Consider the following 25,771-nt stretch of genomic DNA (forward strand, 5'->3'; position numbering starts at 1 on the left):
TTGGACAGTTGCAGCCTGCAGATAATTACATTATTCAGTTGTCTTTCACTTTTTAAATTTTAAATCAAATCTGGCTTAAAGCTGCCATGAAAATGAACAGCTCTTGGTTTGCTGCCATTATTAAAGGAGATTTTTTAGAACGTACAGAGAACTTACAACTATGTTTTCTGTTAAATTTTATTGGATTGATCTTTTTTTCCTTCCACCCGCCTCTTCGTGTGCCATCACCTTGTTATAGCGGGATGTTTCTGTTGGGGGTGTACCGACCCTGCTGACTGACAGTTGTTCTTTTCCTTCCCTTAGGCTGATCTAACTGGGATTAAATGGAAGCGATATGTATGGCAGGGTCCAACATCTGCCCCAATTCTCTTTCCGGTCACGGAAGAGGACCCTATTTTGAGCAGTTTCAGTCGCTGTCTGAAGGCGGATGTACTCAGTGTTTGGCGCCGAGACCAGAGACCTGGACGCAGGGAGCTATGGATATTTTGGTGGGGTGATGACCCCAACTTTGCTGACCTTATTCATCATGATCTCTCAGGTAGGAAGAACTTAATACCTTCTTTTGGTGAGTGAAAGGATGCTGTTACTCAGGGCTGTCTTCTGCCAGCCCTTAGAAAATCCGTACTAGATGGACTGTCGTCTATAGATAAGATAAATTTATTGCTACAAACTACACCAAATTATTACGGCAGCACAGTGATCAAACAGCTGCTGCCTGTGTTAAGGTTGTCTAGGACTGCTAGATTTTCAGGAAACGAATTTTTGCTCCCTGTTTGTTTCTTTGGGGAAAAAAACCACCACCGAAGCCTATATTTTGACAGCTTCTTCACAAGAAATCTGTACCTGTGATTCAGAAGTGATGTCTTTAAATGTGTTTCGATAAGATTCCTTTTGTTGGGGAATTAGAACTTCCAAATTCAGTAGTAAACCACTTTTTATTATGCAATAGGAATTGTAGAGATCTGGGCAATTCTTAAGCCGTATGGAGCTGTTTTGATTGGAAGCCAAATTATTGATGAGAAGCCATCAAAAGAAGGCATCTGAAACTAGCTGGCTGTTTTTGTGCAAGAATCTCTAAACCTCATATTTCTATGATTTCTCTCTGCCCCTTTCCCAGGGCTCTGAACCTGCTGTACCTGCTTTCAGACTTAAATATTGTCAGTCCTTCAAAAGTCTATATTTCTCAGTAGTGTTGTACCTCAAATTTGACACCTTGTTCTGAAAATGTTTACTTGTTGATCTCAATTCCCAAAGTAGATGGCTTTCCAGTTGCTTATTAGTAAAGTGAAGTTAGTTTTTTAAACTGTGTAAGTCTAGCGGTGAGACTATACTAATTCTAGAAAAGAAAAAAAGTCACCTTACTCCAATTTCCTTGCAAATAATGTACAGTATTCAGATTACTGAAGTGTAAAATGAGACCAAGGGTTGGTGACCTGGTAACCAGAAATTGTTAATGCTGTGTTTGTGGATAAGCTGAAGAACAAATATGAGTTTGAAGTGCCACTGAGGAAGTTGACTTGAAACAATTCAATAATGTGTGGAATTTTCACACAAAAATAATACTATCTGAAAACAATTGACGCACTAAAATGATGTTTATTTCTTTGAATAATTGACTTCAAAGATTGGGATGTTGACTGTATTCCTGTCTGTCCTGGAACAAGAAACTTTGCATCTTAAATGGCAGTTAAATTGTAGGTTGCTTGATATTTTAGTGCATTTAAGGCTTCCTTATTTTGCCCTATGAATAACCTCAGTCTTGACCTGAAGGGAACATCTATTGTGAGACTGCGATGTAACTTAGACTAAATGCTGGTTTTGGCCTGGGCTTGCCTTGAGCGAGGATCAATGCTTGTGCAAAACTATCTATGTGAATGTTGTATGCTGTTGGCTGGTGGGATTACATTGAGACAAATATGTTACATTATTTTTTTTGAGTGGAAGATGAAATAGAGGTTAAGCCATTTGGAGAGTGCATTTCTGCACTACCAGGCCATCAAAATTATTTGAGCAACTTCCTTTGCATTCTCTCTTGAATCTATAGAGGTACCTTTTGAAAACAGTGGTGTCTTGCAGCTGAACTTTCAGATCAGCATGCATTTATGCTTTTATGGAATTGCACTTTTGTGTGTTATCATCCTAGGTACTTACCAACTCTTAACTTCTCTTAGGGTATAAGGGAGAGGGAGAGAGGATTAGAGTCTCTCAGCCATGTCTTTGCAGTTGTTTTGGGTATTTTCTTTGTTCAGGTCACCTGTGGATGTCTGTGCTTCAGTAGAGCTATTCCGGGTGTCTTGCTGTTAGTTGTTTTTCTACCTAAATGCTTATCACTCATGCAACTGTTACCTATGTCTGTGTGTAGATGTATCTGGCATCTTGGTTCTTGCAGGTATGTTTTTGTCTCCTTTTAATTAAAAGGAGACATTATAACCTCTTAGTGTGCTAGTCTGCTTAGCTCTTCTGACCAGAAGTTGATAAAGATATTAATCAGCTGGGTTGTGGAGGAGGTGGCTGAGGACTACCTGCACTTTTTCTCTTTCCTGCTCACAAAATCTTAATGTGAGTGTTATATTAGAAAGAATTATGGCTGAACCCAAACAATGTTATCTGACCTTTGTCATAGACCTAATGGATTTTTTTTCATTGGTGGCCAATTTCTTCTAGTAGTTCACATTGCCCAGTTCTCCCAATGATTGCTTGCTACATTTTTCAATGGGAAAGATAAATGACTTCTTAGCAGAGGCTTGTTACCTACAAAATTGATTGGCAATTGTTTGCTGCTGAAGGCTGAGGTACTGCCTCATTTAGAGCTTTTCTCCTTGGTAGGTGAAGTGTTGTCCTGAAGGATGGGGTGAGGGAGGAGGAGAGGAGCTACGAGCAGTCTGTCGCTGTGAGCCTGTCCTTTATTGCCCATGGACAGGCTGCTGTTGTACAAGTGGGCCTTGAAAGGAGCTGTAGTTAGAAGTGTGCCAGAGCAACGTTAATAACTTTTTGATTCTGGCTTCCTTTGGTATGAGACAATGCTTGTTAAGGAGAGGTTGGTATTTTGACAGTTTTTGACTTTTTTTGGTGATTTGTAGTTTCAGTGAACAATGAACATGCGGTTTCTGGAACACATCTTGGTTATCAACCCTCAGGGATTTGAAATATGGCAGCCTTCAAGAATCCTCTTGTCCCCTTCTCAAGCTCACTTCAAAAGGGAATGTACAGTTTTGTGGGAGTACATCTATGCCTATCAGATGAAAAAAATAAATGATATCTCTCTCTCTTCAGCCTGTACATTCTAGAAGTTCATTCTTTGCCCTAGAGATACGTTTGAATGCCTGCTACTGGCTATATCTGAACTCTTGTATCAAGAGCTGGATAACTGTCTTCTTGATGGCCAGGGATTGTTGTTGCCTGGGGGCATGTCAAAAGGAGACTTGTTCAGAGATGCTGATTGATCAGTAATATTGACTTTGCTCAATCATTATTTTTTTTCTTTTCCTTCCCTAGGAAGCTACTTATGGTATGTAATACCAAAAACCCCGTAAGTCTGTTTCTACTCCCAACATAGCTAGAGGCAGACAGAAGTTAGTGAAATGTTATTTTATCCTCTTAACAACCTCAAAGGTTATGTTTTTGTTGTGACAGTGAGGCTTGATTATAGTAATTCCTGCATCTCAAACCTTAAAGTAGGACATCTCTTCAAATTTCAGAACGCAATGGTCTCTCGCTGGTCTGATCAGCAGTTACTTTATCAGATATGTTCTTTCCTGGTTTAAAGTGGTTACCTGTATACACTGGGATTGATTTGGTTTGTGTTTTTCTTTACGTTGGCAGTAGATAACCTCAAACCTGAGAACAGTCAGGTATGAATTATGTAAAGATTTAGTCCCAAGGAAACGGTTACAATTTGATTAATGCTTGGATAGGGGAACATTTTTATATGCCTTTGACCTTCAAATTGCATCTTTTATATGGTGAGCTATAAGATGTGTCCTTTTCGTTCTGGAGTCAATTAAGTCTTGTTAATTTACTTTAAAAATTAAAGACTTTTCACTGTACCTGTCATATATCAAGTTAATCAGGTTTTGTTTGCGGAACAGTCTTCCTCATGCTTCTGCAGGAGATAAATGTATGAAAATAATGCTAGTCTTAGCTCCTTGCTGGGCTTGTAGGAGAGCTTGAAAGAATGAGGAGCAAGATCTGTACTGATGCTTGTCTGTTGATACAGTATGGTAAAAACAGCAGCAGTCATGGCAGCAAGGACTTCTCTGTGTTGTGTAGTTCTCGATAAATATGCATTATAGACCAAATCCTTGTCTCCAAACAAATCTGTGAATTGGTTGATATGTGCTGATGTCAGCATTGAGTGTCTCATTACTTTTAATACAATGGAAACTGGAGTGTGAGCCAGTTATCATACCGAGGGTTCTGCAAAAAAGCCTGCCAGTTGCAAGTAGTTGGCAAAGTGAGCTTTGAAAATAGTTCAGCTAGTGGCTTGCATTTTTTAAAAAATAACATTTGCTTCCTAAGACCATTTAACTCCTACAAAAAAAACCAAACATGCTTTCTTAATAATTTTGCACCCAGTATTAGTATAGTGAGCTTAAGTATCTTGTCTGTGGTGGATATATATGTTCATGTGTATGTAATAAAGAAGGTGTTATGGATGTTCCTTGCTGCGTGGTGCATCGACGCTTTTAGCATTTCTTCAGTCCTCCATGTTAGAGCTGTGTCCATTTAAGCAAAACTGCTGATAAACATTATGCAAAAATGACTGAAGCGGTCTTTGTAAAACTTCTGTGATTTGGTGTGAGTACCAGCTTGAAGGTGATGTTTGAATTTTTTCCTTTTTTCCCTTTTCTCCAGAGCAACATGCATGTGAAATATCTGTGGAGTAAGGTGGAAAACACTTTTTCACAGTAAATGAGTATTTTGCCTCATATTATGTTGGTTGCATGTACAAGGTCACATGCATAATATACCTGTATAAGTAGAAACAATGACTTCATAGGCACTAAGTGTAAAATTTAACAATATAAGTAAAATATGTCTGCATATGGAATTACTCAGAGACAGTGTGGAGGAGGATATTGGAACATTTAGCTAGAAAGTTTTTCAGATTTTTCTTTTCTTGTGGCTATGCAGCCCAGCCCAGCCCAACTTGCACTCAACAAATACTGAAGGAAAACTGTTACCTTGTTATCCTTATGAACAGGCATAGTCACAAACTTACAAAAAGGTCATACATTTTAAATATTTAGCAAAATATTCTGCTGGGTAGAGAAAGCATAAAACTTACATGTGTGATGCTGTTAAAGGGCTAGCACTACAAAAACTGACTTGTAATGGTTCTGAATATTTTGGGTATGGTATTTTGGACAGTAGCTCATGTTTTGGCTTCCTTATCAGTTGATTAAATCTTCCAACTAGTTTGGGTATCTCGAATTTTATGTCCAGGCTGTTTTCAGTGAATATAGATAATGGACACAACTCTAATGGAAACAAACTTAAGTTGTCTCACTTGGATTCTTAAGCTGGTATTTTAAAATTGTATTCAGTCCCTCTTTTCACGTAAAATCTTCTCACTTATTTTGTTGGGGATATAGGCCCTCAAAATTATTTTTCAGTAGGTTACCTGGGTAGTTCTTGCTTTGAGCAATTTTATTTAATCTTAAAGTATTTTAATTCAAAAATTGTTTTTAAATAGAAAACTTTACTTGAAGTGTTTCTGTCATATTATTACAATATTGTATACAGCAGCAATTTCACATTACTTTGCTTATTATACTTCCCTTGTAATCTGAAGCTTACATAGGAAGTTTGATCGTATAAATGAGTTTTGCATCATTCTATTTCTATAACTGGCATGCTGTCAAATGATGACAGAAAGGAAGCCTATGAAGGTAAGTAATACTTCTGGAAGACGCGTCTCAGTCATACTAAGGAATGGATTTTTCCTCTCTGTAATTGAAGTAATTGGGCGAAGGGGGAGGGGTTGTAGTCCAAAGTGGAGGCTTGACTATGATTTGTTTCTTTGCACGGATTATTTTAGAGGTTCAGTGAGCATTAGAAGATATTTTTAATGGTATGGTAAACATATTCAGCCTTTTCAAGAACTGATGCTTATTGGTGTTTTGCTGATGTGGCCAGCTATATGTTAAAAGGAAGAAGGGGGAATATCCACATTCTTCAAAAGTCTTCTTGAAAATGTAATTTTTAATACTGTATATTTATCTGTTGCAGTATTGATTAAGAAATTAAAAATTGGTTTTCTTGCAAAAAACATAGTTAAGCAAATATCTGTTTATTACCAGTCCTTGATTAATAAATTTGGCTAGAGTTCTCTGGGTAACAAATACGGTTCAAAACATCTGACGTGAATTAAATGGAAAGGTTTAAAGATACTGCTTTTTCAGAATTCACTAAAAATTGCAATGCTTTTGTATTCTGAGCATGCTTCCAAACTCCTGCCTCACAGTATGCTTGCCCAGGAACACTGGAAAGACAGAAGGGCATAATCGGTAAAAATGAACTTTACTGTTTCAGGTGAACCATAAGAAGAATGTAAAGTAGAACATAAAAGTACTGGAAGCAAATCACTTTCTACAACTTTTTTTTTTTTTTTTTTTTTTTTAAAATCGGATGGTTGTAGTATTGAGGAGGTGTTGACTGAGAAAGACTGTTATTTATGTGTGGTATGAAAATTGCTTTTTCCTGGCCATTGTTTCTGTTAATTCTTCACTTCCTGATAATTTTTAGCTTTATTTAAGGAAAACTCTCCACCTAATATGTGGTGTAAAGAGAGAGGGAACTGAATTAATTATATTGGGGTGATACATGTATAGCTTGTTTAATGGGTTAACATAAAAGTATGTCACAGAGGAGCTGAGTGGTTTGGGCAGCTAAGAGAACTAATAAAAAGTAAAATATTTGTAACTTTAAGGTTTCAGGAGCACTTTTGTGGATAACACTCATCTGAAGTGAAATTGTGGCTTAACACCTTCTTAAATGAGTCAGCAACTTATTTTGGTTAGTTATCACTACCAGATTGAACATTTTTGTTTAAGGAAGATTAGGAGACAAAAGTGTCTCTTCCTTTCCCTCTCTTTTTCAAAATTTTTTACTTTGTACAATTCCTGTTAAGTAGGAGGATTTTTTTCATGTTAAGAAACAACAGTTTCAATTAAGAAGAAAAATATTTGAGAGATGTGAGCAGATGTTGTATTTCTTTCCTTCCATCTACCACCCTTTAAAAAAAGGGGGTGGGGGGTGGGGAGTGACTAAATAGATTTCAAAAAGACACAGAACACTTGCTGCTATTTTTTTTGCATGAATTTGAATAATGTTCTGAAATGAGGGTATCTTTAACTGTCACATTATTTAACCTTCCCTTTCTATAGCAAGGTGCATTTCAGTTTGAACAGATGGTCGTCTTTTGCGTACCAGTCATTCTTCCTGATCAGTCGGCATGCTTACAGAATGCTGTCTTTTTAAATATTAGAATTTTAATTGTGATTTCCATTTAATGCCTTATACTTTCTCCTTGTAATATGCTCATTTAAGAGCTCTCTGTTTCACCAGTAGACCAAAGACAGCTAGGAGAGCACTTCAGAATTACAATCTCGTGGCAAGTTCTTGCATGTAAACTTTAGTTCATAACTTGGTTGTCAGCACAGCTATTGATGTTAAATTAAATACTTTGTAGTGTCTTCAGAAAATTAAAACCTCCCCTTTGTGTCCATAGTGTGACCATCAAAATGCAAGCTTTAAATTACACTTCAGTATCATTGCAATTTCAGCATCTTTCTTCTCATTGATACGCTAATATGTCAAAACAAAATTAGGCATAAAGGCTGGAAATAGCTTTTTCTATTTCCTCTTACAGTAGGTAATTGATGCAGGGGATGTTCTTTAGAATGACTTTTTTAAAATTACGAGAGCCATATAGAAACCAACTATTTAACCTTTGAAATGGTGTGGAGTTTATTGTGCAGTTAAAGTCCAATATCATTAAGCTTTGTAGTTAATGTTTGCTCTATTGAGCAGCTTGTTTGCCACCAGTTGAGCAGCGTGTGCTGAACAGCAAAGCTGCCTGTAGGATGGAGCTGCTCCTCTGTGTATGTCTACAAATCTCTGTGCTGGGGAAAAGCGTGTCCTCTTGGCACAAACATTTTATACCCTTTGACTTTGGACCTTTGCTGCTTTTTGTTACAAGCTTCTTGTATGATGTTTCTTTAGCGAGTTACTGTATTATTTTGCAGCTTTTGTGGTTCTCAAAAGCAAGTTTTTGATGAACTTCAAAGCTGAAATAGGGTGGTGGGGTGGGAAATTCGTGGCGAGGCCTCCTATTTAGGAAATGTGGTTCCTTGCTTTTCCTTGTCTTTACCAGAAAAATATTTCATGCAGTGATTCATCTGTAATGGTGGACACCTCCTCATTTATAAATTATTTGGCAGGTCTATTTACGCTTACTCTGTCCCTCAGAGAAGGATGCTGGGAGTAGTTTTATTTAACTGACAATACTGATCTGGAATGGAAGTGTACTTTTATTTGTGTGGAATCTAGCAATATAGAAATATGGCCACCAGGTTCTGGTTGCAATAGTATTTTGAAATTCCTTTCTCTGTCGTCTTTGTGTTACAGATTATTAAAATAAACTATATTTAGGGTTTTTTTCCAGCAACAAAATTGCGAGGTGTCTGGTTTTCTGCATGCTCTCTAATTTAAGGATATTGAGACTTTAGTTAATACTATTGCAACCTTTTAAGCTTGTAAGTGGCTTCCAGATAAAGGTGAAGGGGCTTATTTCAAAGGGGGATTTAAAATGCGAGGACTTGGCCGTATTACTGAGGTTTTCTGCCCATCGAGCAAACCAGTGGAAAGCTATTTGAACCAAAATCCTCTGTGAAGAAGAGGTGAACAGACAGGTCGCTATTGTAAGACCTGTTGTATGGAACTAAACCTCAACCCAAGCCTTGCTTCTTGGCGGTGTGCGGAGATGGCGTGAGGGGCGATAAATGTGAGATACGAGCAACCTGTTCTAACTTTGAACCCTGAGTGGGGGTTGGAGCGGATGACCTCCGCAGGTCCCTTTCAGCCTAAATTATTCCACGACTATCCAGAGACAGAAGTAAAAATATGTCTCCTTATCTATGTCAGACACAGTCTTCTAGTCTCTGCTGCTACCTGGAGTATAAAAGCAATGGCATTGTAAGAATAACTATGCTAGGTTAGTCCAAGGAGACCAGAAGCAGTCCTTAGGGATATACATAAAACACAATATGCCAGAATTGTAGGTGTAAAGATAGGACCTGATTGTCAGTAATTTCAGGACAAGATCGTGAGTTTTCTCATGTTATCCTCCATATTAAGTGTGTTGCTGGGAATGAATGTTATCACATACATACTGAGAGATACTACAGAAGTATTCAAATGTCCTTCATTTTTTGTGTGCAATGTAATTGTAATGCCATTGTAACACTTTGGGCCAGTGTATATACTTCGAGGGCCCGTAAACTATGTTCAAATGCTTACTATGAGCCAGAGTGGTTGAAGAGATTACAGCTGCTTGTAATGAATCTCGCTTTCCGATTTGGCAAATCAGCTTGGCTTGTGTAAGTTGGATTCCATGACTCTGATTTGTGGGGCACATAAGATCTCCGTGTTTCACTTCAGAATCCTATCAGTATGAACTGGGCTTTGCCTTTCTGTTTGCTCTTACTCTCTTCTGTTCTGTGTATAGGTTGGAAAGCAGGACTAGCCTGCTTAAATAAATTTCTTTTTTTTATTTTGAATTTAAAAGAAAAATTGCAGTTGGGAGCGTCTTCTGGGGAGAATCAGGTTGCTCTTACCGGTTTTTTGAATTGGGGAGTGTGTTTGGGATTTTTCCCCCTCCTCTAGCAAATTGTTGAATACTGAGGGTCAGTTGATCAATGATATTTGTGCCCAGCTTTCCTCAGTGTTAGCTAAAGACACTGGGATATATTCAAAGTTTGGCTTTGGGCAATTTATTTTTAAGCATAATTGTCAGCTAACTCTTCAGGATAGGTAATTCAGACTGCTCAAAACATTAGCCACCTTGCAGACAGATCGGTATACAGTGATGTTGCAGGCTGAAATATATAACTGGTGCTAGTTGTCTCTTTTTGTGTACAAATAGCTGTTGAGCCTTTTTTTCTTGTGGGAAACGAGATGTTTTTGTAGCGGATTACTTTTAGCAGTTATACTATTCTAAAGTGAGTAGACTTATCTGAATGTTACAGGCTTTTTTTGGTTGCACATTACACTGTGAATGTCTTAAAAGCTTGTGGGAGAGAAAAGGAAATTGTGATATGTGCATGCAATAATAGGATGGAATTTCAATGCTCATTTATTTTTTTTTTCCCCTTTGCCTTATAGAAGAAGAAGATGGTGTTTGGGAGAATGGACTTTCTTATGAATGTCGCACTCTACTTTTCAAAGCCGTTCACAATCTGTTGGAGAGGTGTTTAATGAATCGAAATTTTGTACGCATTGGGAAATGGTTTGTGAAGCCTTATGAGAAAGATGAAAAACCTATAAACAAAAGGTAGGATGTTTTATTTTGTTTTGTTAAAGAAGTTGTAGGGTTTATTTGTGCTAAAATAAATGTGCTAAAAGAAATGTTGAATTAAGAGCATTCCATTTATGTCTTATTTGGGAACCTGAATCTCTACTTGTTCTTATTTTTCTGCCTTTTTGGAGTTCTTCAAAACTTCCTTATGACATAAGGAAGTAATACAAAAGGTAGTAGGCCAGCTATTCTGTGCTGGTACTCCTATACAGACCATGGATAATAGGGATGTTGGAAAAGAATGTAGAGTGTTCTAGAATGGAAGAAAAGGACACTAGTGTGAAGAGATACCTGCCCACTATACTTGCCAGTATAGTGACTGGGACTAATTCTGATTGTAAATACTCAGAAAAATTCATTCTTTGAGCAAGCGGGATCTAGAGAGCTATTTACAGGCACCACATACAGTTTTTGCATCATATTGCATCGTATGGGAGATGTTGAGAAGAGTTTGAAATTCAGCTCCTGGTCAGAAAGAAGGTTTCATCTGGGAATGCTGGTGTTAAAGGAATACATGTGGCCCCCCACACTGAGGGGGAGGAGGGCGAGAAGAAAAATTTTGATCTAAATTGGAAGGACTTCTTCTCATGGTTCTAACGTGGTTTGACACGGTCTATGTTGCCTAGCAATAAATAATGAAATGAATAAAAACTAGGTTAGCTGGAACAAGTTTAATCGCTGTTCCCAAATCAGCTTTTAAAATCCAAAGTAATTTAAAGCTTAGACGATGGGGTTTTGTGTGTGTGTGTATGGGTTTGTGGTGGGGTTCTTTTTTGATGTGTGGGTTTTTTTTTTTTTTTTTTTTTTTGCGTGTGTGTGTATATGTATGTATTAATCTTGCATGCAGGAAATTTTGAGACCAGTGGCTTTGCTTTTTGGGTGTGGAGTTGGCCATTGTTGGCATCTTCTGCAATAAATTTAAACTTGAAAGAAAATTAGAGCTGTTTTGGAGCAGAAGAAGCAGAAGCACATGTTTGTGTGTGTTTCTATTAGTTGTGAACTGCTGCTTTTAATTTATATATAAACTTGTCCTTCAGTTCTAAGCATCTCTTTTTCTCCACACTGGTCAGGGAAAATGTTTCCTCTCTGGGGTGTCCTTGTCCATCCGTTTCTTCTGTGTGCAGTTGCTATAAATCAATAGTAAAGAGTTTACTTTTAACTATTTAGGCCAATATTGTCTTGGCACAGTCTGGTCTTTCCTCATTTGAGGAACTGGTTTTCCAAATTGCCATTTGAAACTAGCATTAGTTATGTCATGGCATCTCTTACAGTAATTCTATAAAGCTCTCTACAGCAGCTGGAAAAGCTGATGAAAGCTTTTAAAATAAAATAGCAGTGTGTGTTTAATTTGGAGACTCTTGATTCTTTTTTTTTTTTTTTAAGAAGGTCAGAAGGTCAGCATGCTTGATGAAAATAACTGAAGGAGTTGTGTGCTTACCCACACAACAACTTCATCATAAGTAATCCAGAACTACTGGAAAAATATGTAGAAAGATTAGACAGATCTGTGTAAGGCAGTTTTATTGCAGAGAAATATCGGGTTTTTCCTACCAGATAGCTCAATACCACATGATATTCTAAGTACTGGCTTTTATGAAATGAAGTGAGGGGAATGGTTAGCAGATGTGCATACTCGTGGCATATTTGGCTCATCCCTTCTAGGAATATCTAGAATTTGGATAATCTGTACTTGCTGGAGAGTTAGGCAGTTCAGAGGTATCGGTTCAGGCTTCTGCTGCTCCCAGCAACTTCCTGGGGGGGGGAAGCCAAGTGATTGAAATAGGTGCTTTGTGATACCACCTCTGTCGCTAGAAAGTGCATCACGCTGTGATGGAGGAGGAAGTGTCAAGTGTAATGGTTTGAGTGGATTTTGGTCTCTTGTATAAATTGGAATATTCTTCTAGTCAAAAGGGACTATCAACTGTTATCAACTGTTAAGCGTGACGCTGCAGCAAATTCAACATAAAGGGGCTTGCAGCCAGCCTGGAAAATGCTCTGAGTGTTGGACCTGGGGTGCTAATGTGTTTCTTACCAGACAACTGGTCTAGAACTAACACAATCTAAACCTTAATACAACTCTTGCATGCTTTTTGTTCCTTAGGATCCATTTAATCAACAAGACCTGTAATAAGTTTATCTTTTTTTGTAGATGTGGCTGACTTAAAACCCAAAACAAATCGCCAACAGCCCCTTCCCAAAGCCACTCTTTAGTTCATGATTGTAGATGCACGTCTTAAGAATCAGAACAGTTTTGAAGCTATATTTTTGTCTTTTGACCATTTTCACCATCTTTCAAGTAATAGTATTCATCATGCTCATCTAAAAAGCATGTCATGCTAGCTTCCTGATGAAGGAAGAATAGTCTTTTTGAGAAGATTTTCTGTTTCTTCCTCTGTTAGAGATATGTATCATCTCCCCCAAAAGTAGTGCTGCTCCTATGCTGAAGTGGCCACAGGTGAATGTGGCAGATATTTTATCTGTCATAGGGAGTAAGGCCTTTCTGTTCATGAAGGTTTTAATTACTTCTCTGTATTGCTTATGTTGATTAAATGTATATCTGATTCGTAAGGAAGGAAAAAGTTGCCCATGATGGTGTTGGTATATTTTTATTTATCCTTTCTTCCTTAGAAAATACTGAATAGTGGGAGAACTACGGAAAGAAACTGCGTGTGCCCAAAATTAGAAAGGCTTTGCCCCACTCTCTGGTATCCATCCCCACATAAGTGTCATCTTGCTTCATTGTCTACTTCCATCCCATATTGTTACGTATGCTTTGCTTTCTTTGGGACTGCTTGTTGCATTAACATTCAGAAGCCCTGAGACAGAATTCATGTGCCTGTATAATTTAAAGGTGCTTAGTATACTGGTGATGTGAAGTCTGCTCCAGATCATAGTTTATGCTACCCTGTGCTTTGGGGCTTGGCTGGTTGCTATATAGACTTGTTCTCTGTGTATTATAACTACTGATTCTGATAAGGTGGGTGTTCTTGATGACAATCTTCACTTTCAAAGACTTTGATTAGAAACTGAGTAGTTGGTGCTCTTGGTGGTGGAGGTGACTTCTTAGCATGTGCTTTCTGGAGCTATGATTGAGCAGTGTGCAGGACCTTACTCCCGCTTTTCCCTTTTTTCCTCTTTGAAGGATGTGCGAATAGAGCTATTTCCTTCATTTGAAGCTGATCCCACTTGGAATTTTCCGAGTTCCGTTTAAAAGCACGTGGTTCCGGAATGTGAGATTTTTCTGTTATCGGGTTTCCCAACAATAATACTCAGTCATGTTGTGCTTTTCGTATGTATGTGGTAGTGCAACAGGCGTAAGGCTGTGATTTCTAATAGCTGTTTGGCTGTGATGACAGATTCTCAGGCAGCTGTGGCTTCTTGTCTGTTGCTCTGTTATTTTTTCCTCCTTGTATAAGGTTATATTAGAAAAAGAAAAAGTTGTTTCATCATTGTGTTGTGTGCATCTTAATTTTAAAAGGACAGTTCTTAACATTAATCAACTGAAGCCACTGTGGCATGTGAATAGATGACCAAGAAAGTAAGAATTAGACAGTTTTAAGTGTTCATTGTTTAATTATGTTTAATGATGTGACTCCTAAAATAAACCCCCAAACTCATTAAAACCAGCTTATATTATTGTTTAATATCTCTTAAATTTTACTATGGAAAAAGTAAAAACCTCCTGTGTTTGCATTATGCAGTCACATGCTGCATGTTAACAAGATAGCAAGGTAATAACCATGACCTGCTCTTCCCTCCCTCCCCCTCTTCTCCCCAGCCTAAAACCAGCATTGAGAAAAGTGAGACAGTCATGTATTTGGTGAAATGTGATCTGTTAGAAGAAGTCGCGATTACCATGCCTGAGGAAACCGTCTGAGGTTTTCAAGTATGCTAGTTCCACTTCTGTTTATAGATAGGGCAGGAATGGAGTAGCTAACTCCCTAAAATGTGTGGTGGGTTTTTTGTTGTTGCTCGTTTTTAAGTAGGCAATTTTCAGTTTTCTGGAGTGGATGATGGGGGTCAGCAGGAGAACAACAGTAGAATAAAAGACTAAAGAGAAGGTTTTGCTAATGGTTTTAGCTGTAACCAAACAGGAGGGGGGGAAAAAAAAATCATTGCTTCCCTATTTATCACAACCTTTTTCAATCACTTAAAGCCAGGTAGTTTACAGAAGCTCAATAATGTGGTTTAAATGACTGCATATTAAATTACAAAGTTTGATAAATAGGAATGACGTTCTCTTTTCTCCTTTCCAACCCATTGTGTTACTGCCACGTTCAGAAATATCGTTGTTTGCTTTATTCAAAAATCCACCTTATAAATGTAAGAGACGGAGATTGTGATCTGCTGCATCCAGCTGTCTGTCTACATTTTCTGGTTAGACTGCTCAAATATCAGCCTTTGGATGAGACCTTTCCGCTTGCCAACTGAATGATAAAATAGATCAAATACCTACAATGAGTATTAGGAAACTTGTAAGATTAAACACAATTTTAGATACAATTCCATAATGAAGATTAAATTTGGCAGTCCTAATGAAACTGAAGTATGAAGTGCTTACGTGGAGGATATCTCCTGAAGTTTTGGTAATAAGGACAACTTGCTAAACTTTAACGCAATTGAAATACCAGTAAGCAAATAATTGAGTAATCCTGATTTTGTGGGAGGTTCTGATAGACAGCTGAAAATCTAGAATACTAAAAGCTACTTTATTACATGTATGGTTGCTTTTTCTGGGTTTTGGGTTTTTTCCCTTTGCAAATAGGAAATAATATAACCAATTGCAGTGGCTGGCAATCCAAAACTTGTGTCTGATGGGTTCACTTAAGAAACAAAACACACAAAAAAGCCCACCACACCTCCAAAACAAATGAGGGGAAAAAAATCCAAAAAAATACAACCCCACTTGGAAAATCATATGTGATAAGCTTATCATAGCTTACAAAAATAAACTTGCTGCACAGGTTTCACAGGTAATGCTGTTTAATGTTGGTCTGGGTACAGAATTTTATAATGCCAGCACACTGTTCTTCTATTTTTTCATGGAAATACTATTTTAGTACCTGATGTAAATAATAAGTATATGATTTCATTGGAAATGACCGCTGAAAAATATTCTAGATACAAATGTGGTTTTGCATAAGCCTTTGTACATGTAGTTACCTTGATCTAAAGGTGTGCTTATCGTAGTTCTGAATAGATATTTTTTTTCTTCTTTTGACGTCATATTGCCAGGAGGAGGAGGTAAAACTAGCCACAACGGATGTGATTCCTGGTTTGGTGCAGATGTGTTGGTAAATCTGCAGTCTTGAATGACCATGGCTGCGATGGGGAGGGCGTCTATTTTTCTTCACTTGGGTCGTGGAAATTTTGCTGCTGCCTACTTCAGAAATGTTTGTATTGATAATGTAACAGCATGGATGAGATCAGCTATTGTCTGTCTGGTCTTGGCTGCCCTTAAGACAAAGTCAATGCTATGCTTTCAGTCCTGAGCCCACATGTCTGCCTTATTGCCCCTGTTCAGCTACCTTTTCCCCATTTCCCATGGGTCCTCTTTCCATAGGAGTGGAGTGGTTTGCTTCTTGATCACTCTAGAATGATACTGTGAATTATTATTAAGGAATAGAAGGTGGAGATTTCTGGGTGCTAAAGCTCAAAGATTTCCTCATACTTCAGATTAACTATACAAGAACAACATGTAGCCACAGGTTTTGCGTTTATTTCTATATATTTAATTTGAAACCTTAATAGCTGGAACTACGTGGCTTTTCCTTGATAATGCTGGAATATTTTTTGTTAAGTCTGCTCAACTCTTTTTGCAGTGTAAATTTCCTCCCTATGTTAATCTTTAAATCAAACAATGTCAACATTTTTTTTACAACAGCTCTAATGAGGCTGTTCTGGCATCATGTACCGGCAGGAGAGCAGGTGATGTTTTTCCTTTTACTGTAGACAGCTGGAATTGAGAGCTGCTGTAAGTAGGACAGTGCAGGATAAACAGCAGGAGCTGAGAGCATTGATCACATGATTGTCTCTTTGGAATATTGGGTTGCTACAGAGACTACAAGCAGACAAATTTAGCACTTTACATCACAAAGCAGTTTTCTCTTACTTAGCTTAAGTTACAGTGGTAGTTGGTTCATCAGTAAAAATGAAAAAATGACATGGTTCTTGGTATTCAGCTTTCAACAATAAATCTATGCTCTTTTTGTTCACTGAAGAGTAAGATAATACAAAACCCATACAGATCCTTCAGATTTTGTTAAATGAAAATGTTATAATGCATTTCCATTTTGAACTTTGAAAAAAATCTGGCTTAACAAGATGTTTGTAAATGTTTCAGAATGGGAAAGAACAATACATTGAAAGCTGTTACCTTGTCTTTGAAATAGTGATGTCTAGCTATTACCCATTTTACAAATACGTTCTGAATTCTTATTCTTTATAGTGCACGTATGTTTCATTGTGAAAGCTCAAGTTCAGATAACTGTGATTTGCATCCTCAATAATTAAAAGATGCTAAAATATAAGATGACAGATTTATGAGTCTCATTTAAGTTCTGAAATGCAGGAACATGAGCAAACTCTTTTTGCAGTATTGCTTATAATCGTCCGATCTGGAGAAATTATACTTTCTTATGTGTGTGTATATATAAACTTCTAGTTGCATTCTGAAAAAAACAGTTTTGCTTCTTTGTAAGGTGTCATGCTATAGTTTCAGTAGTGTACAAAAATAAAATAATTTTTTGTTTCAACCTTGCTTTTATTGGGATGAAGCTAAGCTCATTAATAATGAAGTTAATTTAAAAATCTGAAAGTCTTAGAGATGAATATGACTCTACTCTGCAATATAGGTTACTTGCTACATATGTATTTGTTTTAGTGCACATAAAAGTATTTATTTATTCCATAACCAAGTTAACTTGCAGGTCTAACTAAAATCAAGATATCCTCAGCTATTTCAAAAATATTTTGGAGAGCCTTTTGACAGTAGTCATTAATGATGTGCTTTGAACTGGAAGGTTTTTTTTACTTTGCTGTTAGCAATGTTTTTTGCTTTGTGTTATCATCAAAATCAGCTTTCTGCTATATTTACCTTCATGACCATAGGGAGTTACTCAGAGATGCTTAGAAAAATGTCTGTTGTTCTATCTTTTTGTCAGTAGCTAGAGAAGCATCTGTATTTTGAGATCTTATTACTTCATGTTAAGATACAGAATATGTAACTTGCTGGAAAATGTAGATGTGCATTTGTTTAGATTTCTTTGCACTTCCACATTAAGGATATTAATGCCACTGTGTCTGCTTGAAGTGCAGATGTTGTGATGGGGCTGATACGAACCCTGATGTTGTAGGGGAGCTTGTAGCCAAGGGCAAGAAGGGCATGTTTGTGAATTGATTAATGATGATTCAAACTCTTATCATAAAAAGTAGTACTGCAATATAATGATTATGTATGATAGCATGTTCTTCCTAGAGAACTAGGAACTAATTTATCTTACCCCGTATTTCCCTCAGCCCCCAGCGCTTCCAAAGCAAAACAACCCCCTCAAAAATAACTAAAACAAAACCAAAGAAAGCTTCTGAAACATTTAATAATTAAAACAATTTGTGTACTTGCCTTGTGTTTTTGTTTCTGTGTTTTTTCTTTTGTTTCATAAATGAAAGAGAAAGAAAAACTCATATGTTTTTCCTGGCAATTATTTTTGGTGCTGTGTAAATATAGCAATCTGATTTTAGTATTCTACTGATTTCATATTTTGGCTATTACAGCAAATGCGTACTTAATTTCCTGCTCCTTTCTAGTCTGAATTGAGATTGTAGAGTTTCATAATTCAGGATTATGGGTGGTGAGTGGAAATTGAAGATGCCTTGTTTAAAAGCAGATTGACTGTTCAAGTGGCATAGGTGTGAAGGTGGCTGAAAAGAAAGCTTCTCTTCATCAGTGCATTGCAGTGTTATGGCTATACCTGGAAGATGTATATAGTCACGAAGAACTATTCTGAACACAATTGTACACAATAGTGTACAATTACAAAGAAAAGGTGGGAGATGGGTTGTCTTGAGGGAGTTGCTTCTGATTTTCTTCTGTTAGCTCAGAAAGCCTCAAGTGGCTTGGCAGCTTCACTCTTTCTTCTCTGTGATGAAAAGCCCTAGAGGGTCGCCTGACAAAGAACAGAGCGTATGGTTTAACGTATTGTAGAACAGAGGACGGTGTAGTGCATGTTGTGTGTGTGGTCAGGTATGTAATTCCTTGAGACTTATTCTTCGGCAGTTACATTTTGTTTTCTATCCTATGCAGGTTGCTATAGTGGTGTCTCTCAACCTGGTTAAAGGAAAAAGAAAAAAACCCCAACAAATAACTGAAAATGAAGGGTCTTAGGGCTTCATGATGTGTGTGTGTAATCTTAAAACTTTTTTCTCTTTATTTCCAAAAGAGTCTATTTAATTGTAAGACTCTGTTCTCCAGCCCAAGAATTTACTATAGAAAGCAACTGTCACCTTTTAAAAAGGAACTTCTTTGATACTTTATGTTTATTTAAGTGACATACAGAAATAGTCTGTAGTGAAGAACAACTATTTGGAGGCACTTCTATCTGGGCAGCTATGAGGCATCAGTCAGGAGCTCTCAGGTCTGTTGCTGCTGCTTTTGGTTTTGTGTTGTTTGTTGTGTGGTGTGTGGGTTTTTTTGTTGTTGTTTTTTTTTGATTTTTTTTTTTTTTGTGGTCAGCCAGTCATGATATATTGATTCTTGGTCAACATGCCCCAAGGGATGCTGGGTGCTGGCCAATATGTACCAATTTTTGGCAAACATAGCAGTCTGAAATAATGATGCATATTAATTAGTTGACTTAAAAATCTAGCTGATGTATTTGCACTCCTCAGCAAGGTGTGTTCTACCCCATTGAAAGGGAAATAGTAGAATCCTAGTTGTGACAGCCATTAGTTCTGGGACAGTAATTTTATTCTGCAATGTTCATTTTCCTCACCTAAGAAACGGCAGTAGAAAGTATATAGTTTATAAGGATATGGTAGATATTTTGATAAGTTTAGCAGTGCTTTGACTCCCTAAGCCACTCTTGGTTCAACTGAAAAGTAATTTACAAAGGCCATCTAGGAAAATAAGAGAATGGTAGTTATAAAAAAAACCCAAACAAGCAACAAAAATGAAAAAGACCCCAACACTAACAAAAAAAACCCCAACAAACCAACCAAACAACAAAAATCCCCAAATGAACAAACACAATTTCTCTCTTTCAGTTGAAACATTTGAATGCTTTTTTGAATTTACTATTAAATGTGCTATAGGGATTTTTTAGTTGGAGACTTCCTTGTGGCTTCTGCTGTTGCAGTCTCCTTGCCTTTCAGCCTAGTGTGGTGCTGATTTGAAGTATGCAATCTCTTGAAGTGTGGATTAGTGAGGTTCTAATGCAGCTAATGTTTGTGAAGCACTTTGAAGATACAAAGCTCTACCTAAGTACTAATGTGGAAGAAAAAACAAACCTAATTACCTTTTTATCAAGAACGTATTTTCAGATTTGCTAATGGAGATGTAGAAACCTCATGTATATGTAAATTTTAGTGTGCTTTCCCCTCCTATTCTTCAGTTTCTCTTACACAGGTAGAAGTAGAAATTGCATTGAAATGTTCCACATCAGTTTATGATTCTATATGAAAAGAAACAGAACCTTTTGTCTCTGAAAGTGAAATATTTTTGTATCACTAGGGTGAAAAGAGCAGGGCTGAATCGGAGATGTTTTGTACAAATGTATTTTTTATGGAGCATTAGATGAGGACTGAAGGTTGCTTTTCCAAAGAGTTTGTCTTTTTTTTTTTCAATTCTTTTTAAAAAAATTATTTTTAAAGCTGCTTTCAGTATTGGAACTCATTCTGACTGAATTCTGGTGTGTTCAAGTAAAAATGCGTAAAGAATGCTCATTCTGGTGACATCTCTTAACATTTGTGTTCAGATCAGCTGGAAACTAGATTACTGATATTTAAGTTCTGTGTTTAGGACTTCAATGAAATTACCCGAATTAGAAATATTAGAAATGCTAATGGAGCAGCTTCATGTTCAGGGGCAGGCAAGAAAGTGAGATTTTTGGGTGAACTAGGATTTTGTTTTCAGAATTTTCTGTCAAAATCCTGTCCTCTGCTTTTACACACATAAAACACCACCATAATTGTAAAATAACAAAAAAAAAAGGGGGGGGGGGGGGGGGAGAGGGGGAAGGGGGGAATATCAGTACAAGCCTTAAGACAAGCTGCTATTTTTTTTTTCTGTATCTGTATGTTAAGGACTTGACTGATTCTCTCTGCATGCAGGACAAAAGCTCTCAGTGGTGAGGTATAGATATTATGTTTCAATCACAAGAGGCTGTGCAGAATTTATCTAATGATAGTCTGATCTACTTAAAGAAAAGTCTGCAAATAAACATACAGAATGAACTCTGTTAGCAGGCAGGAAACCACCAGCTTGCTTTGTTATTGTAAAGGTAATTTGCCTATTTACCCCAAAGTGATAAGTAGCTAGTTGTTTGGGGTTTTTTTACTTGATTAGTATTTTTGACTGTGAGGTGAGTTATTGAGAATATGAGAGAAAGAGAAATGGTGGAGTGAGTTTGTTTGGGTTTGGTTTTGTTCTTAATATGTTACGGTAAGGTTTGAGATTCTTTCCAAGCTGAGGTTGAGGTGGCATTGGGTACTAGCAGTCAGTGTCTAGAAACTTAGGGAATGGGAGAATGTACAAATGTATTAAAACAAACAAACAAAAAAAAAAAACCAAACAAAAAAACCCCACAAAAAACCAAACATGCATGTTTATAGAGGTTCTTGCCAAGTCGGTAAAATGGTGTGTGTAGGGGCATCCAGTTAACTTAGAGCTCTGGATCTTTGTTTTCCTTCCTCCTTCACTCCTTCCCGTGCAGAGCTTCAGTATGGGTTTGATATTTTTTTTTTTAAATTAGGATTCTTCATTATATTTCTTGTGATTATTTCACATGCATTGATATTTCCTAAACTTCTGTAATGTAACAAATTATAACGTTAAATGTGAGGAAACAGTTTCTGAGCCTGACTAGCTAGGAAGAAATGTAGTGTTGTGTTTGAGTAGGTAAAGTGTTAGTTTTGCCTTTCACGTCCACCTTTAGTTCCAAGCCCACCCCTGTTTTCGGGAGGTGCTGTGTGTACCGTCTGCAAATCTCTTTCCCTTAGCTTGAGTTTAAGGACACATGGGTTTTACTACGTATTTCTGCTGTGAAACAATGTTATACTATTGTGCATAAAATGACTGTGCTGCATCTCCGGAAGTACTGAAACAAAAACCCAAGGTGGTGTGCATCACTTCGCTGTTTAACGCTGAAATTTATAACCAGAATTAGTGAAAATTGTGTAATGTTTGGATTTTCCAGAATGAATTGTGCCATAGCTGATCTGCTCTTGCAGCCGTGCAAGCAGCGTGCTTGCAGCTTGCATGCCAGAACTGGTTGAATGATGCCAGTGACAACAATGGCTACTCTTATTATTTTGTTGGAAACTTCTCCCCTGCTGAGTAAAGGGGAGAGAAGAGTTCTAATTTGGTTTTTTTGTTTGTTTGTTTTGGATTTTACTTTTGCGTGATGACCTTGAATTTTCCTTGCTACTTCTTAGAAGTAGTTTTGCAGTGTAATGAATTGAAACGCTTCTGTTGTTATGCTGATGCTTCTCTTTGTCTTGGTTTATCTGAATTCCATCAGATTATGCTACAATTGTCTATCCTTTATCTGTGTGATAATGTGGTGTTTACAGGAGACATAGCTTAATTGCATTTAAAGTGTATTTGAAGAATATGTGCTTTTATTTTTAACCTTTGCCTCACTTACACCAAGCTTCTAAATTGTTACCTGTCACTCAGAGCCAAGAACACTATCCGCTCTTTCACCTTAAACCATCCAATATGATTTTAAAATAAAAACCCATTTGAAAATCAGTCTATAGCTATTTGCATAAGGATTACTGTTTAATCAGATTTCTATATACGAATTTAGTGGTGTGTGCTAGCCATGTGACTTGAACTTGAAATTGTCAACAAGATGCTTGGCTCTATTGTTGCTGCATTTTGGAAACTAAGTTTACTGGGATTGCTGACCAGTATGTTATTTCATCTGCAGGGAGTATTCTGTCTAGAGCTGGATTACTGAAGCAGTTGTGCTAAGTAGTTGTCAGTGAATTGGGCTAATTCTCTTGTCTGGATCCTGGCTTTTATTGTTCCTAAAACACAATTAAAATTGAACGGCAGATCAGCATACCACTGCAGCCTTGATGCACCTGGAAAACGGTTATGGTTCAGTCAGGGCCATCCACTTCAAGCAGTTCCTTACTGAGTTCACTTCATGGCCTGCTTTAAGTTACTGTAATGAAAAACATGCTGCGCTTCCTGTTCCTCCTTGAACGGTTTGTGGGTTTTTTCATCCTTGGAGTGCTCTAGGTCCCTAATTTTAAATTGGCTGGTAGGCAGAGCTGTGTATTTGACTCTACAGCTGCCTTTCTCCTCATTGTGTTGACTGCCCTGGTGGCTGCTCTTTGAGTCTTTGGGGTGATACTCAGCGAATCACTTCATATCTCTTTTCATAGATTGAATGGACCTTGCCAATTCCAGAAACTTTTTCTTTTTCTCCTTTACTGTTTAACTGTCCCACCATTTGGAGGAAAGAAACGTCTTTGGAAATGGCATTAAAGATGTATCCGGTAACTGCACCTGTGGAGGCTGCATTTTAATAAGGTTGCTGAGGTGCTTGGAGTTTGTCAGTTCTGCATGCCCTGGAGCAATGTGTCTTCTTGAGGAATACAAAACTTGCTTTGTGTTCTCTTGCTGTAGACTAAGAAATGCAAGCATTTCATGAGGTCAGAGAGCATGCATGCCATCCTGGGCATTAGTTAATGGGGTCTAATTTTATTTTTTGGGGAAACAGTGGTGTTGCATTCATAGTCTTTTTAGGCTACACTAGCTCGTAGACTGACCTTTCCATTTGACCTTGCGAAAAATGCACTAGTATCTGCTATTTTGACTGATTTAGTCTGTTTCCCTTGATTTGATGGGTTTTTTTCTTTCCCTGAGACTGAGCAGGTGCTCCTTACAGAGAAGGATTTATGTTCTGTTTGGTAGTTTATGAAGCACTTTTAAGGTTCTCCTTGACTTTCATTCTTCTGTTACTGAGATGGTGGACCTAATTTAATGTCCAATGTGAATAGCATCTTCTTGCTTTTAAACATCTGTTCTTATGGGAGTGTATTAGTCTGGCAGACACTTGCGATAACTTGTAGCTAAAATAACTGAAAACTGCTGTGCCTGTATAAGTTCTTTAAAAACAAAACAAAACAGTTGTGTTTTTTTCAGATTGAACTGGGTATGAAGATGTACTGCTTCTGCAGCATCCTGGCAGGGATCTGCTTTTTTTGCCTTCCTGCTCTATTTCTGCCTTTTAATTAAAACTTATAAAATATATTTCACATAAACCACTGAATTGATCTGGATGCAACATGAAATATTTCAGTAGTTGTACGTGCAGGAGTTTATCTGTAGTTTTGTAACAAAACAACAGCTAGCAGAATTGCAAAAACTGGGAAGCCTCTGAAGCGTTATCTTGGGAAGCAGATGATTTCATGGAGTTGCGAACTACTAAATATGTACAGTGCTGTCAAAACAGCATTTAATTGAGATTTCTGTGAAGGGGAGAAATTTATTTCTGGGGTCTTTTGCTATACAGGACTGTATGTTTTTTGGTTTTTTTTTCTAAAACACTGGACTGAGAGAAGCTGTCAGTGAAGCATCTGATCTGAAACATTGATACTTGATTTAATGACTAACAATAACTTGAGCTTGGTTTTTGTTTTGTTTTTAATTGATTGTCTTTTGTGTGTAGGTATGGGATTTCATTTTGAGTTAATTGATTGGCTTCAGGAGCGTGAAGATAAGATTAAATTTAAACACACAAAAAACCCAAAACAAAACTCAGAGCTGTTGCCATTCTTCTTCCTGCTTTTAAATAAGTGACTTTTGTTGGCTAGTGTTAAATCTAAATCTTCAAATATAAATTCTGCTTAGTGGATCTATGATAGGAGAAGCTAGATATGACCTCATTAAAAAGTAATATATGTTCAGAAATATTTTTATAGATTATAAATAAATAAGGTACAAAAGTATTAACTTACACTTTTTTGTCTTGCTAAAGATCGTGTTTTAGTTTTCCTCTGGATCTTTGGTTTTGTCTTAATGCTGGATTACTTTGTAAATGCCACAAGGGAACATGCATTTAGCATTTTCTTGCTGTTTAGATAGAAGGGATTTTTGGTTACTTCATTAATGAATATTTTGTGAGGAAATGCCTTCAAACTAGTGAGAAAGCCATTAACTTATTTTAAGTTCTGTACTTAGGAATTTTTTTTTCTCTCCCTTCCATCCCTTCACACTTCTATTTCCCCAGCGAGCACTTGTCCTGCTCGTTCACCTTCTTCTTACATGGAGATAGCAATGTTTGCACCAGTGTGGAAATCAGTCAGCATCAACCTGTGTACCTGCTCAGTGAAGAACACCTCACGCTCGCCCAGCAGTCTAACAGCCCTTTTCAAGGTAGGTTTTGAGTATTAAAATGAATCGGCCCTTTGAGTTGCTCAGAATAAGGACTTCTGGTGAAGACTAGAACGTGGGAGCAGAGAGGCGTTACCTGTTTTGTATCGGTTGCGTGTTCCTCCCCAGATGTCCCCTGTCTTGACGTAGTCAGAAGGCAGTTGGTGTGTCTCAGCTATTCTGCAGGTGGATGATTTCCACATTCATCTCTTGGCATGTAGCCAAGTCATTGGTGTTCACGACACAATAAACCTAATTTCCAAGTACTGTCCTATTGGTGACTTAAATATTTTTCCTTTTGTAACATGTTTTACAGCCCCCACGTATCTTCATCAACCCCTTTTCTAGAAATCCATTTTTGACTTGACGTACTTAACCTATTCACTCCTCCCTCTACCCCTTTTTATTTGGCTCTTCCTTGCCTGTAAATTCCTTTGGTTCCACCAGCAGATGCAGGCTATGCTCTCGAAGACAAAGGAGTGATGGGGCCTGAGTCTGGTTAGTGGGCTGTTTGATCATTCCCTCTCTTAGACACACTTGTGTTGGCTGTAGAAGTCAGTTCTCCTGCATGACCACATACTGCCCTT

At 37.5% G+C, this 25,771-nt stretch overlaps 1 protein-coding gene across 2 annotated transcripts in view; it reads left to right on the plus strand.

Moving 5' to 3' along the window:
* Window positions 1-25,771, plus strand: part of MED13 (mediator complex subunit 13) — a 59,592-nt gene that overhangs the window by 2,397 nt on the left and 31,424 nt on the right. For both annotated transcript variants that reach the window (XR_005831475.1, XM_040618495.1), the window contains exons 2-4: window positions 304-538; window positions 10,387-10,555; window positions 25,042-25,187. Coding sequence is in view for 1 of the 2 variants with exons in the window: in XM_040618495.1 (XP_040474429.1) it covers window positions 304-538; window positions 10,387-10,555; window positions 25,042-25,187 (550 nt within the window). In the remaining variant the exon portion in view is untranslated. The remainder of the gene's footprint in view (window positions 1-303; window positions 539-10,386; window positions 10,556-25,041; window positions 25,188-25,771) is intronic.

This window comes from Falco naumanni, chromosome 1 (genome assembly GCF_017639655.2).
Source record: "Falco naumanni isolate bFalNau1 chromosome 1, bFalNau1.pat, whole genome shotgun sequence".
Lineage (NCBI taxonomy): Eukaryota > Metazoa > Chordata > Aves > Falconiformes > Falconidae > Falco > Falco naumanni.